The sequence below is a fragment of the Haliotis asinina genome, chromosome 2 (assembly GCF_037392515.1).
Source record: "Haliotis asinina isolate JCU_RB_2024 chromosome 2, JCU_Hal_asi_v2, whole genome shotgun sequence".
In the NCBI taxonomy this organism is placed as follows: Eukaryota; Metazoa; Mollusca; class Gastropoda; order Lepetellida; family Haliotidae; genus Haliotis; species Haliotis asinina.
The window spans coordinates 22,499,057-22,522,661 of NC_090281.1; the positions used below are offsets into that span (position 1 = coordinate 22,499,057).

Genomic DNA, 23,605 nt, shown 5'->3' on the forward strand with positions numbered 1-23,605 from the left:
TAAAACTGAAACAAATTTGAAGTACTCGGCAGCAGTGTTAGTGCATGTTAAGTGAATATAATATACAGTGCATGGAATTTATCAAGCAGCCTACTCAACTTCCTAATTACTTTCTCTTGCAGACAATTTGAGAACTCCTGGGAACAAATTGTTTTATTTATCTAATTATCATTATTTGTAGTCAAAGATGATCCTAGCCCTCCAGTAAGTAAGACTATCTATATCTTTGTTATATTTTGAAAACAATCGGAATGAATTTGGCTTTGTCGGAATGATGCAATCAATGCATTTTGGGGGATGATTGCAATAAGTTTGGGATTGTTAGCATCTCTGTGCTACAGGTTAGCAATGGTAAATGATCACAGATATCACCAACATCGAGCAATGGTGAGTTCTAAACCTTCCAATTAACATGTCCTGTGATGAGACTGCGTCAAACATTCTGACCTAACACCATACATTCAAACACGGTGACATGGACACTTGCACATCAAAACATGTCACTTATTTTATTTCGACTTTATCAAATTGGTGCAGCTCTACAATCCCAGATAATGTCATACTGTGACCTGATCAGTTACATCACAACTGTGTAGTGTGTAGTCAAATGTCAGTAGATATATTTTGTGCAGTCATGACAGATTTGATGAGTGTTCCTGAGCTCCACATGTCATCCCATCGAACATGGGCATCTAACAAACATGGAATGTCGCACAGTCAAACTTGTCATGATACACAATCAGTAAATAAACTGATATCTCATAATACTTTCAGAATTTCATTATACAAAGGCAGCTCAGTCTAGGAATTGTAGTCTATAGGAGATGCATCTTCAGTTAACAAGTAATGCTGTTTAACTTCTTTGAGTGACATTTAGAAGTTGGTAAGACGAACAAGAAGGAGAGTTCTATGCATACATAAAATCTTTAATGTTCATATGAGTGATAACAGTGCTAGTAGTTACACCTTCATAATATACCCAGGAGTGCAACACAGATGTTGAGGTCAAATTCCATATTGCACCCTAGATCCACTTTGAACCCCTGCTGTTCTACCTTCTCCAAATCTCGGCACATTCCGGTATTTAACAGATTAATGCACGATACAAGGTAAATAATAAACATAGAACATCATACTTGAGCATTTAGTTGTTTGGTATTAACAAGAAGATGTCATGGGAGCAGAGAAACAAGTTCAAAGAACAAGCTGTTCCTCTTCTCCCATGACATCTTCTATATATACAATCATATCAATATTAAAAAAGTCGCATATCCATAGAAATCTCCTAATTGTTGAGTACTGCTTTATGCAACATTCTTTCTCATGACTGCACTACTGCACCTTAAAGTGGGGTGCACTTTGAACAGTGCACCAGACACACACAGACACGATATGTAGCACTACTGCTCTTGAAGAGGGGGGACCTCGAACATTATTTGGCCCCACTGTAACCCTTCAGACGGAAATGACAAGATGAAATGCAAGAATGAGGTCAGACTAACAACCACGGTATATCAAGGGGCAGGAGGGAAGTCCTGTATTGGAGACACAGCCATGTATAAGAAAAGCATGTGAAAGGCAATGTTATATAAAAATAAGTTACTATGTCGATTTTAACTTTCCCGTTCCTAGGAAAAATCGTATAACTCTGTCCACTACAAATGCTGAAACGATGTCTGCTGATATCACGCCAAGAACTGTGTTGCGAAACTGAAACAGGAAAGGGCGGGGTAAGCAAAAGATCTGTCGGTTAAACAACTTCATCTGAATACCTCATCTTTTAGAGAAAAAAATTTTCTGATCAAGCTTACAAAGTTTCTAAAGAACTATCATCACTGAAAATAATGAAAGAGGATTTAGTTGCAAAGCATGAAAGCACACTAATCATGTTGAAGGAACACGTAACTTTCGTTATCATGGGACAGTTTCCTGAAGTACAACTCATCTCTCTGTCGTATGCATCTTATCAACTTTCACTTGGGTTGTTGCATCTTCATAATCGGGTTGTGAACAAAACAACCTGGTGGTTTAGCAGTGAATGAGGTAAGACTTTTCAAATTGTGTCCTGCATCTCGACAGCTATATTGTGTTGCTCCAACCTCATGGATTTAAGGTGTATGTGGACAAACTTCTATAGTTACCTCATCTGGAAAGGCAACCAGTTGAAACTGGTCTGCAAGGTCGGGAAGCAGTCCACTTGCTAGTGCAAAGATGGCGCCCCCTGAGAACATCAAACTGTACAGGAGGGGTTTATTGTCCTTTAAACTCTCCATGAACGGTTCTCCCTGTAACAGAAGTAAGTTACAACATTCATCTCCACATCTTTGAAAGGCATTTAGAGGTGGAATGCATATTAGGAAAGCAAGATTTATGGTGAGTCAAATTCCTTATTGTGAATAATACAATGTTTCTGAGTGTATGATTGCTCCTTGACTAGATGACATGACTTGACCTCACTTGACATGACTTACCTTCAACTGACATGACTTACCCTTCAGTACACATGACTTACTCCTAGTTGACATGACTTACTCTCCAGGTGACGTGACATAACCCCACATGAGAAGACTTACCTCCCTTTGACACAACTTGCCCTTCAGTACACATGACTTACCCCCAGATGACATGACCTACTCACCAGCTGATGTGACCTAACATGACATGACTTACCTCCCTTTGACATGACTTACTCTCAGCTGACATGACTTACTCTCAGGTGACATGACTTACCCTCCATTGACATGACTAGTTGACAATGACCATTCGTTTCATCTGATGCACACTCTACATGACATAACTCACCCTATAGTTGACAGCAAATGTTGACACTTGTAAAGCCATGGACATGATATATACAGTTGTGTTTAAGATGGTTGGCTTAAACTCTGCCTCTAAATCTGGAAACCCTTCTTTTCTGGAAGAAGATAAAAACAGTAAAATGTTATTTCTTCAAGCAGGCAAAACAATCCCATTACTGGGCTTCATGAAACTAATGATATCTTTGAAAAGTAAGATGAATGTGATTCACATAAGGAAAATGAAAGAAAACATCATCCAACCTCTACTGTTGACATAGACTCGCAGCTTCTGGCACAAGGCCTCACACAAAACGCAAGATACATATGGGTACACAATTACAGGAACACCTCCCAGATGAAACTCCCAGCGTTAGGTGCTCAAAGTCCCACAATGTGGACCTTACACTGAGGGCCAGACTTTGTGGGTCAGACACAGACAGTTCCAGACACTGAGGGAGAGACATTGATGGCAAGACACCGTGGGTCACACTGGTGGTCAAATACTGAGAGCCTCACACTGTGGGCCTCACACTGAGGGCCTCACACTGAGGGCCCACAGTTCCAGACACTGAGGGAGAGACATTGATGGCAAGACACCGTGGGTCACACTGGTGGTCAAATACTGAGAGCCTCACACTGTGGGCCTCACACTGAGGGCCTCACACTGAGGGCCTCACACTGTGGGCCAGACATGGAGGACCAGACACTGTGGGTCAAACATTGACTGTCTCACACTGTGGGTCACACACTGAGGGAATCACACTTACACACACTCAGATCCTCCCCAGGAGTCAAACAGACAGTGCCAGTGAGGGGCTTACCTTTCTGCATCATGCCGATGTGCCTCCCCGACTAAATACACTAAACTACTGAAATGTACAGCAAACTGTGCCAACACTGTGAGTATTGTGTACATGTTGAAGATGTTAGGTAGAGGACGTTCCTTTGACAGAGATTTTAGTGGCTGAAACAAGGAAAAACATCAGACTGTTAAACTAAACATGGCCTGCAGACACTTTTCTACAAACTGTTGAAACCTAAGGTTATTAAACACAAAATCATCATCATCATCATCATCATCATCATCATCATCATCATCATAATCACCACCACCACCACCGATGTCATGGTGTTAATTTGTCTAAGTGGCATTCTAGAAGCTGCTGGTATAGAGTTAACACAACATTTTGTATGAAAAATAATGGACTAAAATAAGGAAGTTTGTCATCCGTAAAGTTGTGTCATCTCGTCATGATATTATCTGGGCTGAGTGGGTTGGTGAGTACAGTTTTAGGTTGCTTTTCACAATATTCCAGCAATATCACAGCAGAAGACATGAGAAATGGGCTTCACACATTGTACATATGTGAGGAATTGATCTCGGGGAAGGTTTAAAAACTAGGCTATCCCACCATCCATATCTGGGCAACACCACTATGTATGTGCATGAGTTTTGCTGTTTAAGCCCTGACTGTAACAGTAATTCAGCAAAAGCAAGGCGTCAAATAAACATGTGACAAGAAGCTGTCGAGAGTTACCTTGGACCGTGAGATAAACAGGAAGCAGCCAGCTAGCAGCAGACCTTGCATGGTTGCCTGGCCGTCGCTGAATTTTATGCCATCCAGGTACAACACACTCTGACTGTAAGCCAGGATCAGGGCGTTTAGGGCCAGGATCTTGAACATCTGCAGGGTCGTAACTAGTGTACATCGGCCTTGTTTGATGATGTGACACACTGAAACAGCAGAAATACTAGCTTGCTATACACTGCTGGGTCAGGAGTTTACACAACAAGACACATGTAGAGGTGACCAGCTAAAACTGCTATGGTTTAAACTACAGTGGATAGTTTGGATGGTTGAGTCTATGCCAGTAGAATGCCACTCACCACTTGCAACTGTGGATAGTTTGGATGTGAAAGGGGAAGCTATACTGGCATCTCCAAGTCGAACAATCTGCGATTTTTCTTCTTCTTCAAGTTCTTTCAACATGGCAGCAAGTTTTTTCTGTAATGGCAAAAGACACATTAAACTCCAGTAGACTGCCATTAGTAATGTTCAGGGCCTAGTCTCTTGTAGAAAGATTTACAATTCTATGATTGTCCTGATACAAAACACTGCAAACTTCCCCACTTTTTCTGTTCAATTGTCCAACATTTTAACTCCTCCAACCATGGATACCAACCAGAGTTATCGGTCCTTGATCCATTACCATCTCATCAACACTCAATTAAATTTAAAATTGAGTTTGTTCTTTAACTGAATCAGGTCCTCCTAAGTAATTGAAGGAATTACAGTAAATTTGAAGGAATTGCATCTCAAATGTAAACAAGCACATCCTACTTCGCGAAACAACTGCAGCGATATCGGTAGTTTAGCAATAATAACATAAACACAACACCCCTATCGGAAGCAATGTCAGTAATACTTGAAACACACTCAGCCATCTTCGGAGATTTCTCAGCTCTGTTCCGTGATTTGTCAATCATGTCCTGAAACTCACATATCTAAACATGGTGTCACTGGAAGGAGCACCCGCCTTGGTGAGTTTTGTTTTTAGGTAGTACTACCTCATTTTTATCTTTATCCACCTTTGACCACGCGTGATGAATGCGTTTAGGTATAAGGTCTTGTTGGGACTATAGATTGTTTTTTCCAGAAAAGATCATTACTGCAGAAGAGCATGATAAGTCAGGCCCCTGGAGGTTGTTTACGTCTGAACATTGAAAGCCTCTAGAGGGGGTGACATATGACACACTTCTGCAGTGACGATCTTGTCCTAAAAAAATAATCTAAAAGCAACACCTCAAACATAAATGCATTCCACATGGGTGGTCAAAGGTGGATAACGATAAAAATGAAAACAGTACAAACTAAAAACAAAACTCACCGAGACGGGTGCTCCTTCCAGTGACGCCATGTTTAGATGTGTGAGTTTCAGGACGAGAACGACAAATCACGGAATGGAGCCGAGAAATCTCTCAAGATGGCTGAGCATGTTTCAAGTATTACTGACATTGCTTCCGATAGGGGCGTTGTGTTTATGTTATTACTAAACTACGAATATCGCTGCCATTGTTTCATGAGAGGGCTGCACTTGTTCACATTTGAGATGCAATTCCTTCAAATTTGCTGTAATTCCTTTAATTACTTAGGGGGGCCTGTGAATGCTAATAGTAAATATGTAACATATGTCATACAAAATTACACACAAAGAACTATAAACCATATCATTTGATCAAATTTGGCAAAGAATTAAAAAGCCTTTTGTGATGCATTTTCCAGCCACCATTCAGAATTCAGGTAATGATATTGTTGAACATCTTCACACTAACTCTGTACATGACAATATAGGGTAACTACCTGTGCTGGAGCTAGGTTATCTCCCCTTGCAATGGCTCTCTGTTTGGCTGCCCGTCCTGACACCTTGCCCCCACCACGCTGACTTAACATCTGTAGCTTGTCATTGGGGGCCTCACCATCTACACTGCTGCTATTCTGAACAAGAACATTGAACACTGTTCAATAGCCATGCATGGCATCGTACCAGATATGTCAACCTCACAAACAAAACAGACTTTGATTTACCAGCTCTTGTTCATCTCACATCTGTCATGAAAAATAGTCGAAACCCTAAATCAACACTATTGCTGTGTTTGGGAAGTAACATCAATATCCCAGATCTCATTTAACCATTAGTTTGAATTTGACAATCATCATCATCATCATCATCATCATCATCATCACCATCATCATCATCCCGCTCCTTCCTGCCTTGAGCATTTTAGAAAAGGAGTTCGGGCTAGCAGTGATCGAAGTTAAGAATTCTAAGGGCGGTGAATGTTTTGAGCATAAGGACCAAGCTACTTAGACTCCAGTTTGCGATGATTCCAAATGAAAGTTTCTCTGGAAGCCCCAAATACAAGCAGAAAATTCTGAAGACATATTTTACCTTGGAAGCCCCACACTACAAGCAGTAAATTCTGAAGATATATTCTACCTTGGAAATTAGATAATTCAAGCTGTAGATTCAGGTGTAAAATCTAAGACAAACATCGCTTTCGACTTTGGCGTTTCCAAATCCACTTTCAATTCTATGATTAAGAATTGCGAATCTACTCTACAAGAATAAAGATTTGAAGCCTCAGAATATACATCTCTACATCTCAACAATCCAAGATGGCAGTCAAATGTGAATAACAAACAACAGATATAGCAAACTTGGTCCCTTGGAGTTCATTATATCCATGTTCTACTGTATTTGTATGGTAAACTTCAATCGTGACTACATTTAAAAAACACGAAATGAAAAGCAGGCATGTACTTTTACTGTTCTGCTACATTCTGTTTAGAACCAGGCTGTGGTGAATACTGCCACAATAGTGAGTGAGTTTGGTTTTACGCTGCTTTAAGCAGTATTCCAGCACAAATATCATGGCGGGGGATACCACATATTGGCTTCACACATTGTACCCACGTGGAGAATCAAATCATGAAAAGTCCTTCTAGGACACCCTACCAACCCACGTATGAAATAGCACATGGGAACTTCCCGACTTGGTGCATTATTCAAGTGATAAAATGTGCACATCAACAGAAAAGTGTTCGCTTTTCGCTAAAATCATTAAATGTTGAATGGTCTTAAGTTAAGAGTCATGAAATGTTCCGATTCAGAGTATTATTCTGTCTCCTCCAACTTTTACATACCTCCTCTCTCTTCTTCTTCTTGTCAGGCAGCCTCTCAGGTGCATTTGCTAATAGTGCAACACCTGAAAACACAGAACAACTTGTACCTCAGAACAAGGGGAGGTGAAGCCATACAAAATCTGCATGGATTTGAGCAGTAAGGCTAATGCTGGTTTGTTAGAAATATCCACTGATACTTCAGAAAATACAACATTAAGTGTTTCACATTTATTTGGTACAATCTGATCCATGAAGAATTGGTCGTCAACAACCCATGTTTGTCGTAAGAGGCGACTAAAGGGACTAGGTGGTCAGGATCAATGACTTGGTTCATTTATCTTATATCCAAACTGCGTAGATCAATGCTCAGGCTGTTGATCACTGGATTGTCTGGTGCTGACTTTATTATTTACAGACAGCCACAAAAGAGCTGGAATATTGCTGAGTGTTAAACAACTATCAGCCTAGTACAATCTGCAGGCAGTAGGCTATGTCTGTACGTCCATGCTACAACACTGCTGGTGATCGAGGATCTGAGAAGCCTCTGGGTAAGCCTTACTACAAATACAACCTTCAAACCGGCTTCGTGATGAAAGGAAGAAACAAAACACTTTTATCTATGAATAGATGTTAGAATAAATGTTGAAAGTTGGTATAGGGATCACAAATATTTGCTGGCTATTTTTCTGAAAGTATGCACTCATTCTTCAGGAAACAACCATTTAAATACAGTTAGATTCAAGGCCCTAACTCTCTGCCCAGTTTATTGTAAAAGAACAACTCTCCTCACCAACATGAGCATGTTTGAGAGCACCAACATCATTAGTTCCATCTCCACACATGAGCACTGTGTAACCCATGCTCTTCAACGTTGTAACAATGAACTCCTGCAAGGCAAATAACATCAGTTGAAGTGAAATTGGGTTTAAAGTCGTACTTGACAACATTTCACTCATATACCAACATGTGTGCATCTGTATGTGTGGCTGCTTGTACTAGCCCAGACTTAATTTGGTTTTACAGTGCTAGCTCACTGAGATACCATGCCACAGTTAAGCATGAATACCCCACTCTGATACATTATACTGACTCTGAGCTGACCAGTCCCTGTATCCATTAATGCCGAGCACCAGAATGGGAACAATAATTACCATGTTTTAACATGTTTAGGTATGACACAGCAGGGATTGAACTCACGACCTTCCGCTCTTTGGGCAAAAGCTCTAACCACTACAACGCAGAAGTGTCCCACTTGTAATATACAGTGTTAGTGAAGCAACTATCAATTAAAAAGCCCTTTACAAACACAACCTGTGTATAAGAAACGTGTGTATAAGATGTCCATTGAGTACATTTCATTTCAGAATTGCTCACTAACACAAGAACTGATACTTGAAACAAAACCAAGTTTGGCACAGTTGTCTGAAATCGACAGAGCAACTCTGATGATTTGTCTCATGATTTTGGACACAGCAATAAAAAGGTTGTTTAACAGATGAACTTTATTTTGTTGTCACTTATCACTATTACTTACGAGGGAGGACCACTCGCTGGCAGAACAGCCAGCTGTGTGAGATGGATGTATGAAACTGCAATTTCACTGCACACACTTGTTGATTACCTGGCTCTTCCACCAGTGGGTGGTTCCACCTCATAATGAAATTTTGCAATAACATGAAATTGACATACCAACTGTGATAATTTGTCTCATTATTTTTGACACACGAATAAGAAAGTTGCTTCACAAATGATGTGTTGCTACGACTAAAGATCTGAACTGACTGTAATATCCACACAGTGATTCTAACATCGTTAGCGACTGTGTAATTGTGTACAACACAAACCTTGATTTGTGATTTGTTTGCACTGAATTTTATTGGTCCTTATGATATATCTACATATATAACTGCAAGAACTGTTTGATTTTTAAACAATGTTTTTATGTTTTGAGTGTTTATGTGAGTACATGTAAAATGGTGGGGTATGATATGTTGACTGGGTGAGTAGGGGAAGAGAGAATGTGTAAAGGGTGAGGTTTAAGTGATAACATGTACGAATCACTGTAAGCAAGGAATGGTCAGCCAGTAAATGTTAACTCTGAAATGGGGGTTAGTGATTACTCTGACATGTGACAAGTGTTAGTGTTCTATGATATGAAATTATCATGACATCAGTTTATATGGAATATAACACATCAATTGAGACTATAAAAGTTAATCTAAGCATTAGTATAAGTACATTAAGAGATAACACAGAAACTTCATGGACTCTGACTTGATGGAAACACAATGATAATACTCTAAACGAACACAAGAATGCTTGCACTGACTGAACGGAAATTGAAAGATATTTTTCGAAATACTGTGTCACATCTAAAGACTTCCTATGTGAGGCCTTGTAGGATGACGTTAAGTGTGTGAAACTTACCTTTTGTTTTGGGGCTACCCTGGCAAAGACTTTCGTGTTTGGCAGCACGATCCTCAGGAGTTTCTCATGTTCTGCCTGCAGCCAAGTCAGCGCCTAGAAGAAATTATCCCTGATCAGAAATAACTCACTGAATTGGTGAATGTTGTTTTCAGTGAGAGCTCGTAGTTAATCAATGTATCCATGACAACTAAGTCTGATCCCTGTTGTAAAACAAACCGTGAGGTTACTGAAAGGTGCAGGCTCTTATCGCACACAGGGAACAAAATTGAGTACATTTTCCTACTAGGGCTAGGAGAGATGCACGTGTACTTGAATCAAGGTCAGTTACAGCTGGAATCGAGTCCGATTTCTAGGAATCAGTGAGTGAGTTTTGTTTTATGCCGCACTCAGCAATAGTCCAGCTTTATGGTGGTTTCTATGTGGAAAAGGACAGAACGTTGTATCAACAATGGGGGCAGATAATAACTTATCTCTTCATTATTGACTCAAATTTATCTGCGCATGAGTAGTGAGTAGTCAAGTTACAGTAAGAGCAAGAATAAAAAGTTTTAACAAGGAATATAAGTAATAGTATTACTCTCTGTATAAATTAAATACCCTGAGATCGGACCAACACCATCATCATCATCATCATCATCATGAACTTATATAGTGAAAGAATCCAGTCAGTATAACTGCTCTAAATCGCTTTGACTGATGTTACATGTATCAGCAACGCCCATGTCTTTGAGATTTGGGTTTTCAGATTGGTGTGAACATATATCACTGCAATCTGAAATTTGTTTGACAGTTTGAAAGTTTACACTCGATCATACAGGTTTATCGTATATGCCATGATCTGTTTAAAACATAAGCGTGCCAAGAGTTAAACTGATAATGTCAATATCATACCTCCCCTGTGAGACAAAGGTCATATGACGCTATAAGTTCTTTCTTCATGTCCACTGGTATAGCAGGGATGACAACACGATCGTCGATTGACTGCCAGTGCCACCCTCGAGCTGCAGGAACATAACAGGCAAGCTGGTTATCATGATATTTGTGGTTATCATGTGTTATCATGAACTGGGTATTTATCATGAACTGAGAGGTTATGAAGTTTATGGTTATCGTGAACTGAGCATTTATCACAAACTGGGTAGTCATCATGCACTGGGTAGTTATCATTAACTGGGTAGTCATCATGCACTGGGTAGTCATTATGAACTGGGTTGTTATCATGCACTGGGTAGTTATCATTAACTTGGTAGTCATCATGCACTGGATAGTCATCATGCACTGGATAGTCATCATGCACTGGATAGTCACCATGCACTGGGTGGTTATCATGAACTGGGTGGTTATCACAGATGCAGGGTAAACAATCATGTACAGTGCGGGTATATGAACTAAGGGCTGAAGCCTCCTAAAATCAATTGTCTGCAGGCATGGATAATTCAATAGTACAAAAGGAAGAGCAAGAACAAGCACAAGCATATCCAATCTCCATGGGAGATGAAAGTCTGGATCTGCTGAGTGAGTGAGTACACTCTCTCTCTCTCTCTCTCTGTGTGTGTGTGTGTGTGTGTGTGTGTGCGTGTGCGTGTGCGTGTGCGTGCGCGTGCGCGCGTGTAGTTTTATGCCACACTCAGCAATATTCCAGCTATACGGTGGCAGTGAGTGAGTGAGTGAGTGAGTGAGTGAGTGAGTGAGTGAGTGAGGTTTAATGCCGCTTTTAGCAATATTCCAGCAATATCACCGCGGGGGACACAAGATCTTCACACATTGTATCCATGTAGGGAATTGAACCCAGACCTTGGTGTGACGAGAAAACATGCAAAACTTGATCATGTTGATCAAGTCATGTACATCATGATCCTGCTGACAAATGGCCAGTAACACATAAACAGTTGAACACAGCTGTACGCACCTTTATCATTTGGACCTTGTAGGATGACAGTCTCTCGCCTGGTGATTCTCAGCTCCTTGGCAACATGGCAAGCTGTCAGTGGGTTGTCTCCAGTAATCATGGCAACCTGAGGAACAACAAGTATTTTCAGTACCTTCAAATCAACTTCACATTTTCCTCCTCATGTTTCTCATTCCATGAGGATCTTTCATGAATGGTTGATAAATCTTTAGAATCATGACATTAATCGTCTCTGTGCTAAGCACTGTTGGTGTTAAAGGTAACGTAGCTCCAACACTTCATGACAATTCCAGTGCTGACATCACTGTGAGCAGGCTGCCCTGTACTCGAGTTTGGCTGCGGTATCTCAACTAACCTTAACAACATTAATCAAGAGGAAAGTCTGACATTTCCTCAAGCCTTTTCTACTTCTTTGATTGGCATTCTAGAAGTTGAGAAGATGAAGAATGAGGTCAACTTTTATGGATATACAGCTTCTTCACTCTGAAAATGTGACATTTTGATATAGATTCTGTGAGAGAGTGAGTGACTTTGGTTTAACACCTCTTTTAGAAATATTTCAAAATTTTCACAGCAAGGGACAACAGAAATGGGCTTCACACATATTGTACCCATGTGGGTATTTGAAACTGGGTCTTTCGTGTGATGAGCAAACGCTTTACCTTCTAGGCTACCCCACCACTCCTCTATACAGAATAAAGAAGTTGTATATCCATAGAAAATATCCTCATTCTCCCTACTACCTTGGTAAAAACCCATGAGTGACAAAACAAAGAACTGGAACCCATGGTTACTGGCACCATGTGGCATCAGTGTAACCCAACACACAGTCATCACTCAGCAAGTCTTAGTTAATGGCGAACAAGCACACTGCTGATTTAGGTCTCAATCTCTCTCACTCTGTCATCATATCCCATTTAGTAATAGTAATCGTCTTCATACATGGAGCTCATAAGTATGTGTATGAGGCACTGTGGACTGATTTCACACTGGAATGAAACGTGTAACTACCAGATGTGAGGCATTATAGATTTCTTTGACCGAAGCCTTGGAGTCCGCCTTGAGTGGACATGAGATAATGATGAAGCCAGCAAACTCCAGCTGACATTCCGCCTCCTCCCTTGTCATCTCCCGCACCTGCAACAACATGCACAGCATGGTCAACATCACATCAATATTAGTCATTTCATGTTGTTTCACAACAATCAGTTTTTTCAGAGGTTGATGATGTGAGCTACTATCAACAGTGTTGGATAGGGAAAGAAGCCTTTTTAAATTTACCACTAAACCACTGGACCAGTGAGTGGATAATAATTAGTGGTCCTGTTTGTATTTCGTTTCTCCAAAATAACATTCGCAGATTTACTTTTAAAATTCACTGGCCAGTAACACTTCAGTGTTATCACTGGTGGTCCTGATGAAATTTTTACTAGCAATGAACCACAGGGCAAGTGTTATTTCACACAATGATGGTACCCTTATTCAAAGAATGCTCAGTTAAGTTAACTTTCAAGACAATTAGGGTATTTAATGAAGATAGGCAGTATTTTCTGGGGTTGTATATTGAGGAATTCAAGTTATCAAATCTGGTCCAGACAACAGACGACTGGCTATTCAATCTTCATCCTTCTAGACTGTTCCTGCAAGGGATGTGCCATGAGCAGAGTGAGATTCATGTCTGGGACATGCTAAGAACAAACACAACATACAGTGAAACCTGTCTAAACCGGCACCCCAAGGGACCGAAATGAAATGCCGGTTTAGACAAGGTGACAAATTAGACAGTGACAATCACTTTCCAATATGGCTGCCACTTACACACACCATTTTCTTTATCTCTATAATGTCTTTCATCTTTTCCAATTGTACAACAAACTAAAACAATGTTATCTACTTATTTAATCATCCTGTTTATATGAAGCATAATCATTGTAATCCTGCCAGCATTTGATTCACCCCACAGTCACTACTTATCGATTATCTAGCATGCCGAGAGGGGTGTATTGGCCTAAGGGACCATAACTGAACTGCATATATCCATGGCAGCTAAATAGCAGTTGATTCTCTGCACGATGACTACTTCCAGATTATCTAGCATGCCACGATGATTAATTAGCCTATTGGATTATGGATCCTTGACTGGACTGCTTATACCCATGCTGGTTTAGACAGTGTTAATTATAGTTAAAATTGCTTGTTGGGACCAAAAAGTCGCACCTGAATACACAATACACTGGTGCCACATAAGACAATGTTTTAATGACCAATCATCACATTAATCGTCTCTGTGCCAAGCAATGTTGGTACTAAGGGTAACGTGACCAAATTTTAATACCGGTTTTGATAGTGTGGCAGATTAGACAGGTGCCAATGTTGGCAGGTTTCACAGTATTTTCGGATATGTGATACCAACCTCTTGATGTGAAAGGCTTCCCATACGTTTGTATCCAAGGGCCAGAACTCTAGCTCCTCTTCTTGCCATAGCCAGGTACACTTCATCATAGTCTGCAGGTGGGTTCTTGAACTGTAGGGAGATGATTCATCATACTTCACAAGTAAATCAGTATTGTGTGATATCAAGGGTGAAACACTGGACATTGGCTCTGACACATTACATAGTCACATGAATTACTGTACATCACTTTGTAAGTGTTTTATCATGGCTTTAATAGTCTCACCATTAGTGCAACTATATCAGCAAAGGTCATCACTGGCTTAAAGTCTCCCTGTAGGTTCACTGTAGTTCTTACTTTCAAGTCAAATGTCTCACTATAAGTTCAAGTGTCCAGGTTTAAGTGACTAACCATAGGTTCAAGTGTCTCACCATCGATAGAAGTGTCTCACCACAGGTTTTAAGTGACTGACCATAGGTTCAAATGTCTCAGCATAGATGTAAGTGTCTCACTGCAGGTTTAAGTGATTCAAGTGTCTCAAGACAGGTTTAAGTGTCTCACCATAGGTTTAAGCAACTTACCACAGATGTTAGTGTATGACCACAGGTTCAAGTGTCTCACCGAGGATGCAAGTGACTTACCACAAATATAAGTGTCTCATCATAGATTTAAGTGTCTCACCACAGGCTTAAGTCTCACCATAGATGTAAGTGTCTCATCACAGGTTTAAGTGTCTCACTATAGATGTAAGTGTCTCACCATAGATGTAAGTGTCTCATCACAGCTTCAGGTGTCTCACCACAGATGTAAGTGTCTCACCATAGATGTAAGTGTCTCATCACAGGTTTAAGTGTCTCACCATAGATGCAAGTGTCTCACCATAGATGTAAGTGTCTCACCATAGGTTTAAGTGTCTCTGGTGCTCCCTTCACTGTGGCCATGTAGTCAGTCTCCATGGAGCCTGGCGCTGTGTGACCAGCTATCACTGACATTCTCTTGAGGGCACTGGAGAAGTGGAATCTGTGGAAGATCTTCATCCCGTGGGTCTTCTTCTTCTGTGGAACAACAGCTTCACCTAAAGAGAAGAGAACAAGGAAGTCAGACAAAACAGAAATGTCTTATTGACATATTTGTCTGAAGGATGTGGACATGGTAGGGTTAGGTTTTTCAGTGTAGTAACTGAAACCATTGTCTCTCTGACCACTGTGAGCTTGTCTCATCTGCTAAGAGTGAGGATGACATCAGTAAGGCAACCACTGTTCCTACCTTTTGTCAGTGTCCACTCCACAGCATTGAGAGTGGCTTTCTCCAGGGGGTCTCCCACCATCTCATCATCCAGTTGCACCAGAGAGTGGCATGTTGCCATCACCTGCGCCGTCTCCAGGGGAGCTTCTTGTGCTGAGATGATCTCAGACCCACTAATATTAGCAGAGAACAAGTGTTAAGTCCACTTCAAACAAGAAAGGGCATAACGTCCTTAAATCAGTGATGGTAATTCCATGAAGAAAGTAATTCAGTTTGTCAAAACCAAAATGATTTTTGAATGAGTGAGTGAATTTAATTTTACATTGCTTCTAACAATATTCCAGCAATTTAAAGCTCCTTAATTCCATGAAGAAAGTAGTTCAGTTTGTCAGAACCAAAATGATTTTTGAATGAGTGAGTGAATTTAATTTTACATTGCTTATAACAATATTCCAGCAATTTAAAGCTCCTTGTCTTTCATGTTTTACCTCGAGCACTAGCAATATGACATGCCACCAAACCTGAGTGAACTACTGACTGTGTCCAGTACTTACTTGAGGCCAGCTACCCCTTCCACTACCAGGTTGTCACTTGTCAGAGTACCTGTCTTGTCAAAGCAGCAGATGTCTACTTTACCCGCAAACGGTATACGGAAGGGCTCTGTGCAGTACACATCTACAACATGCATCAAAGAATAGTCAGCAGGTGTCAATCATGAACCACTATCAATTCCTGTATGGACAAAGGGAGACCACCAATTTAAGGTTATCTCCCTTTCCATTGTATGGATAGGTAAATTAACCAGAGAACATGCTGGACACAATTCATTGTCTTTTAAACATGATTAACATTTGGACAAGTTCCATTAGACCATGTGTCTACATACATAGTTTAGTGAGAGCCAGCAGCGATGTGTTTACAGCCAGAGACAGCTCTATAGGTAGCTCTGGCGGTACGACAGAAGTCAGGATGAGAGTACACTCCAAGAACAACTTGTAGCGGTTTCGATCAGGATTTTTGGTGCCTGAAAAACAACACAACAACGTGAAATACTCATCTATAGTCAACTTTATCTGAAAACTTCTCATTCTCAAGTATTTCTCAGCAGCTGCTTAACCACGATGTGAATAGATCTGCTAGCAAAGAGTAGCTTTTTCATAGTCTTTAGTTTCCAAGATGCAGAACATGCCTCAGCTAAATGGTATAATTTCTACCATGTGTTAGTTCAATGAATCGTTAAATACTATTTTCATGAATTGTGAATATATCATGAAAGACTGTTCCGATGTGACAACATCGATGGTGAACAAAAGCACAGGGGTAGAATGAACTGAGATCCAAATCTGGACAAACTTATTGATTAAAAGATCATGTCATGTCACTTGGGCACAATACATTCAGCATATTATCATCTGAGAATTAAACCAACCACAGCCAGTATTCAAATATTTCGATGAACAGACTTGAAACAGAAATAGAAACTAAAGCACCTTCTATCCAGACATAGCTGGCTGCAGTGACAGCAAAGATGAGGAGAAACAGGATGAAGCAGAATGTCTCAAGGTTGTTGGCTGTGACTCTCTTCACACCAAACAGGATGGTGCGCAGCAGCTTGCCCTGCGACGTGTTGAAACTATGCCGCAACACGAATGCTATACATCCATTGTCACTAGCTGAAACACAGTGAAGGAGATTAGTACTACTGATGATGATACAATCTGGGTTGGGTTCACTTTGAACAGTATTCAGTTATATTGAGTTGGGTCAATTCAGCATGGGAGGATTGAGGGAGTGAGGTGAGTGAGGTGAGTGACTGGGGTTTTACACCACGTCCAGCAATATTCCAGCAATATGATGGTAGTGGACACCAGAAATCAGCTTTACACATTGTATCCATGAGGAGAATCAAACCCAGGTCTTCAATGTGACAGGAGAACACTTGAACCTTGAAGCTACCCCAATGTCCTGAGGACAGCCCAGAGTGATGCAGGTTTCAGATGTTTATTGTCCTTAGAATGGGTACAGTGCTGACAAACTTATCATCACAAATGGCGCAAAAGTGGGGTTTAAACCCATGATCATTGTTTCCTTGTGAGCACAAGGGATGTAACTCTGCACAAATGATTGTGGCATGTTAGACAATTGGGCCAGCCTTGCCACCTCATTCCACTTGAACAGAAGTCACTTTTAGTGGAAACAAGCTTCACTGGTCTCAAGAAGAAGGGACAAGAGGGATTGTGGATTAATCGGTCAGGACATATTCACACTTGACTTTTTGCCAGGTTAGAATTATGAGGTCTGCCATTTACATATACAGACCAAGGATTTGAGCATTACTACAGCTAAACTGAACAGACAGTACGGGCAGTAAGGTTGCCTAATAGTAAAAGCATTTGCTCATCATGCCGAAGACCCGGATTCGATTCCCCACACGGGTACAATGTATGTAAATAATCGAGTCTCGATCAGACGATCCACTGGTCAACAGCATGAGCATCGATCTTGTTACAATGACCCTCAGGTCTTGGTAACAGACATTTTAAAGACAATTTCTGTCCATTCTAGCTACAACAAATATTGACTGAATAAGTACTCACATTTGAGTCCTGGTCCAGTCTTGCTTGGGGGCGAGTGCTGCACTACCTTTGTACCACCATACAGAACGTGAAGTTTCCCATCATGCTCCAGATCAAACACATGATCACTGTCCATGTTCTCTACCGGCTCCTGTTGATACCAAAAGTCCATGAGTTAACATCAATGTGAAAATTAAAAGAACATAAGTGATTTTAGACCCATTCTTGTCACTCATCAAGGAATCATTACACTTACAGATAAAGGAACCCTTGAAACTGGTTTACACAGCCTATCAACTTGACCAGGGCAGAATATAGAAACATTAGGTGACAATTTCTCTGAAACATTTCATTTTCATAATTTCAAAGACATAAGTATGTGAAGAGTGACAATCTAAAATCACTTCAGCTTTGTTCTCAAAAAGTCACACTTCCGTGCAGATAACATTTAAAAAAACAAATGACTTTGCATCATCCCATACATGATAAATACTTTACTCACATGACAAGAAAAAATTGCAAATCCTGTCCTACAACAGTCTCCACCAAATGTCTTACTGCCTGGTACATACATACAAATTGTTTGCTTAGCATTCATACAATGGACAGACCAAAACCATAAATTATTATAATTATTTTTATTATATGCCACCAGTTGTAAGTATTTGCCACTGACCTTCATGACTGGTACAGACTCTCCTGTCAACATGGACTCGTCTACTATACATGGCCCCCTCAGTAACAGCATATCACATGGTACGAGGCGATCATCCTGGGATCGCCCTGCAACAGAGTCAGGAGTGAAACTCAACCCAATATTGCTTACCACAAACTTCCACACTTATCTACTAGATATATTGTCACTCGACTGATTATAAAAACTCTAGTCAGAATGAATATTGTTGCTTTTTGCTGTATCCCGCTGTGAGCATGCTGTCGTTGTGGATTTCGCACTATATAAATGGACTGTTCATTATTATCACCAATATTAAAGCCATTAAGACGAGTCTCTGAGTTTTCTCTCTATAGGTACAAGATTTAGAAAACCCTCCTCTGAAAATTTACTTGTTTCACTATTCCAGTACCGTAAAACAGGCACAATTGGTTTCAAGTGCATTTAAGGTTCCCAAATTTAGGAAATTACAACGAACAATGAACAAAATTTTGATGACATAACAAGACCTTGTCAGATACAACTGAGAGGTAAGAATGTCTAATGTTTACCATTTTGCAGAAACCAATGAGCACTGGTATGGCACAGACAAACCTAGAAATCTTGGATTCAAACCCATAATCAAAGTAAACAAAGGGACATAACTCTGCAAAGGAATTAAAACTAGGTTCAATGTGCTCAAAAAAGTGAAAGATGCCTCTTGCGTCTGATCAAAAACAGACATGTCTCATTACATATCTCACCTATTGAGATTATGTCACCCGGAACTATTTCATCTGACAAGATCCGCTGCCACTTTCTGTTCCGATAGGCCTGAAACACGGAAACATGAGCTGACCAGCTTTTTGAGTTGTTTAAACAGACAAAGCTACTGACATCTATGAAAATCTAGCTGTGAAACTAACACTGTATTCACTATATATCAACCCATCTAGATGGGCTCAATTTTGCTCATTGCAACCTAGGAAGATTAGTTTCAACAAAATAAATAAGGAGTGGGGCCTCTTGACTTTAATTCTTAAGTTTGGACTCTGCTGACCAATAAAAACATCCACATAGTTTTGAAAAGCTGAATCAGACAATGTGTACAATGTCTCATCACTGAACAACCCATGAAGATTCAAGTTAGAACTGGCCTTCAGTAACCCATGCTTGTCATAAGAAGCAACTAACAGGATTGGGAGTTCAGACTCACTGACTTGGTTAAACATGTCATTGGTTCATTTGTACAGATGTTGATCACTGGATTATCTGGTCCAGACTTCATAATTTACAGACGGCTGCCATATAGCTGAAATATTGCTGAGTACAGCATAAAACTAATCCCATTCACTCCCTCTTGACTGAACTGTCTGCATCATCACCTGCATAACATAGGGTTTATTCCCCATCTTCCTGATCTCCGACATGTTGCGCAGCTGCTGTTGTACAAGTGTAGCCTCGAACGCTATCAACATGAACAGCGTGAACACACTGTAGTACCAGTACTCATCCAGGCACCATAAACCCACACAGAACACTTGGAACACGAAGAATGGAGCAGTGGCTCTCTCACTGAACAGCTCCATGAAAGCTGGGATGTCCATGGTCATGCTAAAATGATGGAATGGAATGGTAAACATTGTAGTTCCACAAACTGGGATAGTATTTCTAACAAATAATAGATAAACTGTATCGTGATCAGTCTCCTTATGAATACACAATGTCACTTAGAAAGTGGTCAGATGTAATGTATCCTAAACCTGTTAATTCACAACTGTCAAGTAACCACCACTCTTGGGGATTTCACTGGATGCATCCAATGAAGTTGGTTCCATGGTGATTGAATTATTGGGGTGAAGTGATTTAGTTAGTACTGAGGAATGTACAAGAGACGATAGGCCATCTCACAGACATGTGGCATCTCTGACAAATAGTAAAGTACAAACTGTAGTACTTTTGTTGGGTTGAGTCTAATCTGGGATTTGAACCCACACTCCCAGACACAGGCAACTAATCACCATCACACAGTCAGGCATCTAACCCGCTCAATAACCACAGCTTCCACCACAATAATGTGTTATTAATTCACTAAACTGACCACTGGTTTGGAAAGATAATTTTTATTAAACCCAAAGTTTATTATTGGGATCATTACTGTTTGCATTACACTATGCCACATCTCAGAATTTCAACAGCTGTATGTTTCCTCAAACATATAATCATAGCCTTACAAACAACATAATGGTAATGGTAAAAAGTTGTGTATGTGACTACTCTTTCTCAGAACAATGCAGATTAAAGAACACTGACTTGTTGAGTCCGAACTTGGACTCTGCCGCCTTCATCTCTCCTTCATCCTGGTAGCCCTTCCACTCCATGTAATACTTGATGCTGTGGTTGTCAGGGAAGGACAATGTGTAGAACTGTTTCCGCTCCTCCGCATCGTACAGGTATTTTGTTTTCTGGAAGTTGTACCATAACTCCTCCCCTTTTTCCTTCTGAAGACAAAATAATTTTCTGTTTGGAGACAGAATTATACCAATGTCATTGGACACTTTTTTACCTATAGTAAATCTAAAGTTTACTGTTATCAAAGAAAAATACTTATAACAGACAATAAAAATAATAAATGAGTACCATGGTTTTAAAAAAATTCAAAACATTTCAATAATATTGCCAAGCTTCCTTTCAATGTCTTCAACATGTCTTCTACTAACATGCCACTTAAAAATACTGTATACCTTCTTCACAAAGACATGGCAAAGTGTTTACTTTACCTTTTGGTGATGCAATCGAATAAGTTCCGTGGATCCATTATTTGGTGTAGGCACAACTTTCACCCAAGATGCCTTGAATGGATTGGTTTCCTGTTGAAAGTTGAATAAGTTGATCACGGTGAAAGAATAACCTTGATCAAGAGATTAAGTGGTTTGGCTGTTGAAACAGATGGTCAAGTTCTGAGGCTTGGACTGGCAAGCAGAGTAACTGATCATTTAATCAATCAAAAATCAGATTCATATGGTCTAACATCAGTAATCTGTGGTGAACATTCACTGAAAACAAAACAAGCATCTAAAATAGTATCACAGTTACTTCACCAGTAAAATACCAGTATTAATCATGTTGATGGGATTATTTTTTTAACTCTTGAATCCAGGCAATATTTTTGTGACTTGGATACATCCAGTCAAATGATGGCAGTATTCAATACCCTTGATCAATTAGAAAACATGTATTAATTGATCGTGCTTTTACAAAATAGATGAAAATTGGCTTCTTGTTGTGATTCAAAAGAAAAGCATAATCGAGAATTTGGATACCCTAATTCAGAATGGTTATATACTTATGAGATGTTTGGTGGATTATTTTAAATTGGAACTCTTAACTTTCTGCACAACTATAAGACATGAGATTTATATTTCCGATTTTCATAAGTGCATTTCAAAAGATAATATTTACACATTATTTGAGACATTTAAGATTAAAATAGATATTTGTTTGCTGTTCAACAGTAATATTGCTGCTATAAGACAATGTTCAATTTCATCTCACAAGTCTTAACTTTTCTGAAATAACAATTCTAACTCAAATTTTCAAAGGGGTGAGAACAGTCAAATGTTCTCTGAAACTTCCTGTGGAAACTCATGGCAAATCAAGTTTCCATGTAAATGATTCATATCAGACGAACCCAAGCACATTTACAGATCACCAAAATATGTTGACTGATAAATTTGGAGCAAAAATAGCATTATTCAAGGAAAGGAAGTTTAACAAAAATAGAATTTACTACGAGCATGTAACTCCACATAATTTCTTTCATCATAGTTCCATGTTACTTGGATAGAGAACTACATTTGTTCAAACACAGTGTGTGAAACAGTTTCCAAATTTTGCAACCCAACCGGGATAGCTATGCCTGTACGCTACTAACCAATAAAATAATAAACTAGCCCAAAATCTGAATGCATATACTACATTCACTAGCTAGTCGGGCTAGTGACTGAGGAGATTTACTGGACCAGCTGGATTTTTACTACTACTAATACCAGTCACAGGCCAACGGCTATTTCAAAACACTGAAGCACGAGGAGATCTGGACATGAGAACATTAAATATGTTTAACCAGACATGATTCATAACTGACAAAGCCACTGCCAGTAAGTAGCAGTGAATGAACAAGACTACAAGCCTCAAGCTGCACTTCTTTGGATTGTTTGACTCGAAAAACCACCTCAAGGCACAAGTTATATCCTATTTCAGAATTTCTCATAGTCTTCCATATGTAATAAATTACTGATTTTCATGCTTTACTTGTTCAGTCTGACATTGCTTGAAATTAACACAGTGTGACTCTGAAAAGAAAGAACTGTGCAGAAATGGATACCAATGACCAAAGATCTATCACTGGCCATATGGAAACCAAATTTCGTGAAAGTGCTAAGTTTAATCGTAAAGTGCCGCGTAAAGTGATCTGCATATAAAAAAATTCACACATCTAAGGAAATACACATACAATGTGAACGATTTTACTTTCTGACGGTATCCATTCTTACTTTAGAGCATGTGAGAGCACATCTCACATGAATCGACCACAAACAAAACAACGCCGTCAGAATCTGCACCAAGCCGATGATTGCCAGAGCTATCAAACCGCCCTCATAGTAATCTTGAATTCCATAGACAGTAGCCCACACATAAAACCAAGCTATATAAATGCAAATAAAAGGCGCAACATATCCATGCAATGCTACATGTCGAATATTATAGTAGGAAACAGATTGGATCTCGTCATTTAAGGGCGCAGCCATCTTGAAGTTTCCAATACTGCAGCAAATGCTTTCCACAGATTCGATTCCATGAAAGTTGATAATTAATTCAAGACCACGTCTAATTTGGGACTTGAACTATTGCATCATT

The 23,605-nt window shown here is 39.8% G+C and overlaps 1 protein-coding gene across 1 annotated transcript; it reads right to left on the bottom strand.

Annotated features, from left to right (window-relative positions):
- Positions 1-1,508: 1,508 nt before the first annotated feature.
- LOC137273404 (endoplasmic reticulum transmembrane helix translocase-like) lies at positions 1,509-23,508 on the bottom strand. The gene is made up of 26 exons (XM_067806064.1): positions 23,242-23,508; positions 21,466-21,555; positions 20,999-21,186; positions 20,071-20,299; positions 19,450-19,519; positions 18,710-18,816; positions 18,055-18,184; positions 16,948-17,130; positions 16,344-16,481; positions 16,012-16,132; positions 15,479-15,630; positions 15,112-15,287; positions 14,233-14,343; positions 12,831-12,956; positions 11,820-11,925; positions 10,802-10,911; positions 9,911-10,003; positions 8,274-8,370; positions 7,505-7,566; positions 6,161-6,295; positions 4,687-4,804; positions 4,337-4,533; positions 3,620-3,762; positions 2,803-2,914; positions 2,142-2,285; positions 1,509-1,710 (listed from the first exon to the last, which is right to left on the bottom strand). The coding sequence occupies exons 1-26, from the start codon at positions 23,494-23,496 to the stop codon at positions 1,603-1,605; spliced, it is 3,501 nt and encodes a 1,166-aa protein (XP_067662165.1). The 5' UTR covers positions 23,497-23,508; the 3' UTR covers positions 1,509-1,602.
- Between the last annotated feature and the right edge of the window lie 97 nt (positions 23,509-23,605).

Excerpts from the sequence above, each read along its gene's own strand:
- LOC137273404 (XM_067806064.1), bottom strand. The coding sequence starts at position 23,496 with ATGGCTGCGCCCTTAAATGACGAGATCCAATCTGTTTCCTACTATAAT. Across the intron at positions 15,631-16,011 it reads GAAGGGGTAGCTGGCCTCAA|TGGGTCTGAGATCATCTCAG; the intron begins GTAAGTACTGGA and ends TGCTAATATTAG. Across the intron at positions 12,957-14,232 it reads GAAGCCTTTCACATCAAGAG|GTGCGGGAGATGACAAGGGA; the intron begins GTTGGTATCACA and ends ATGTTGTTGCAG.